Source organism: Emiliania huxleyi (genome assembly GCF_000372725.1).
Source record: "Emiliania huxleyi CCMP1516 unplaced genomic scaffold EMIHUscaffold_527, whole genome shotgun sequence".
Taxonomy (NCBI): domain Eukaryota; phylum Haptophyta; order Isochrysidales; family Noelaerhabdaceae; genus Emiliania; species Emiliania huxleyi.
The window spans coordinates 1-1,000 of record NW_005198038.1 but is presented as its reverse complement, the minus strand read 5'-3'; the positions used below and the strand labels follow the sequence as shown (position 1 = coordinate 1,000).

Sequence of the window (1,000 nt, the reverse complement as noted above, 5' to 3'; positions counted from 1 at the left end):
CAGATTAAATCCGCTCGCGATCTCTGGGAGTGCTCTCCACAGCAGCACGTCCGACGAAGAGAGAACCTCCTGCCCAAGCGGTCGCCCGCGCGCGCGCGTGAGCGCTGGCCACGCACAGTCGTTCTCTCGCGAGGTAGAGGAATTTTAGCAATACCAAACAACTCTAACACTCACACATCAATTGTCCCGTGAATGTCCTTCATCTACACATGCGCGACGCCAGAGTTGTCAGACGCAACCCAAAAGGCAGACTCTGCGGGTACCCAGACTCTGCCCGCACCAGGCCTAGCTAGCGCGCAGCGGTGGCGACGATGCCTGGCTGCGGGGCCGCGTCCATTGCGTAGCGGACGCGGCTCTCGATGTACCGCCGCCGCTCACGCGGCCCCTCCAGGCGGTGCCACTCAAAGTATGGAACCTATGCACACGCGGGGCGCCGTGCGATGGGGCGTGCTCTCTCACAGCTCGCTGGGCGGTGCTGCTCGAAAGTGGGGTACGTTTATCACGCGCCAACCGGCCGCCATCAGCTGGCGCCGCTTGAGCAGGGTGGGGCCGCTCGGCACTTGCTGGCCCAGCAGGTCGAGGGAGCAGCAAAAGTGCGTCGGGCCGTCGACCTACGCGCCCCAGCACGCAGTGTCACCACACCCCGTGCTCGGCGGGGCGGACTGCGGTGGGCGGACTGCGGGAGCCGCCTCGACTGCGATTCGCATCGCTCGCGACGCAAAGTCGAGTGAGTAGAGGGTCTGCGGGTCGATGATTTCGCTCTCAAAGTCGTCGCACGACTCGTGGAGCGTCCTCCCGACGGCGCATTGCAATTCCGACACCGTCGTGCATCCCATCGCGATTGCGTCGCGGCACGCCTGCTGCAGCTTGGCCGGGAGAATCGACTGCGCCAGCCTCGGATCCTGTCACGGATGTGTCGCGGACGCGTCATCGGATGTACCGTCGGTGTGCCGGGGAGGCTACCAGGCAGAGGGTGGGCCGACGGAGCAACGGGCGCTCG

General features: G+C 65.3%; 1 protein-coding gene across 1 annotated transcript; it reads right to left on the bottom strand.

The window, feature by feature from the left end:
* Positions 1-289: 289 nt before the first annotated feature.
* On the bottom strand, positions 290-836 carry EMIHUDRAFT_246741 (hypothetical protein; the record flags this gene model as incomplete). The annotated part of the gene is made up of 3 exons (XM_005766015.1): positions 290-415; positions 495-611; positions 678-836. The coding sequence occupies 3 exons, from the start codon at positions 834-836 to the stop codon at positions 290-292; spliced, it is 402 nt and encodes a 133-aa protein (XP_005766072.1).
* Positions 837-1,000: the final 164 nt, after the last annotated feature.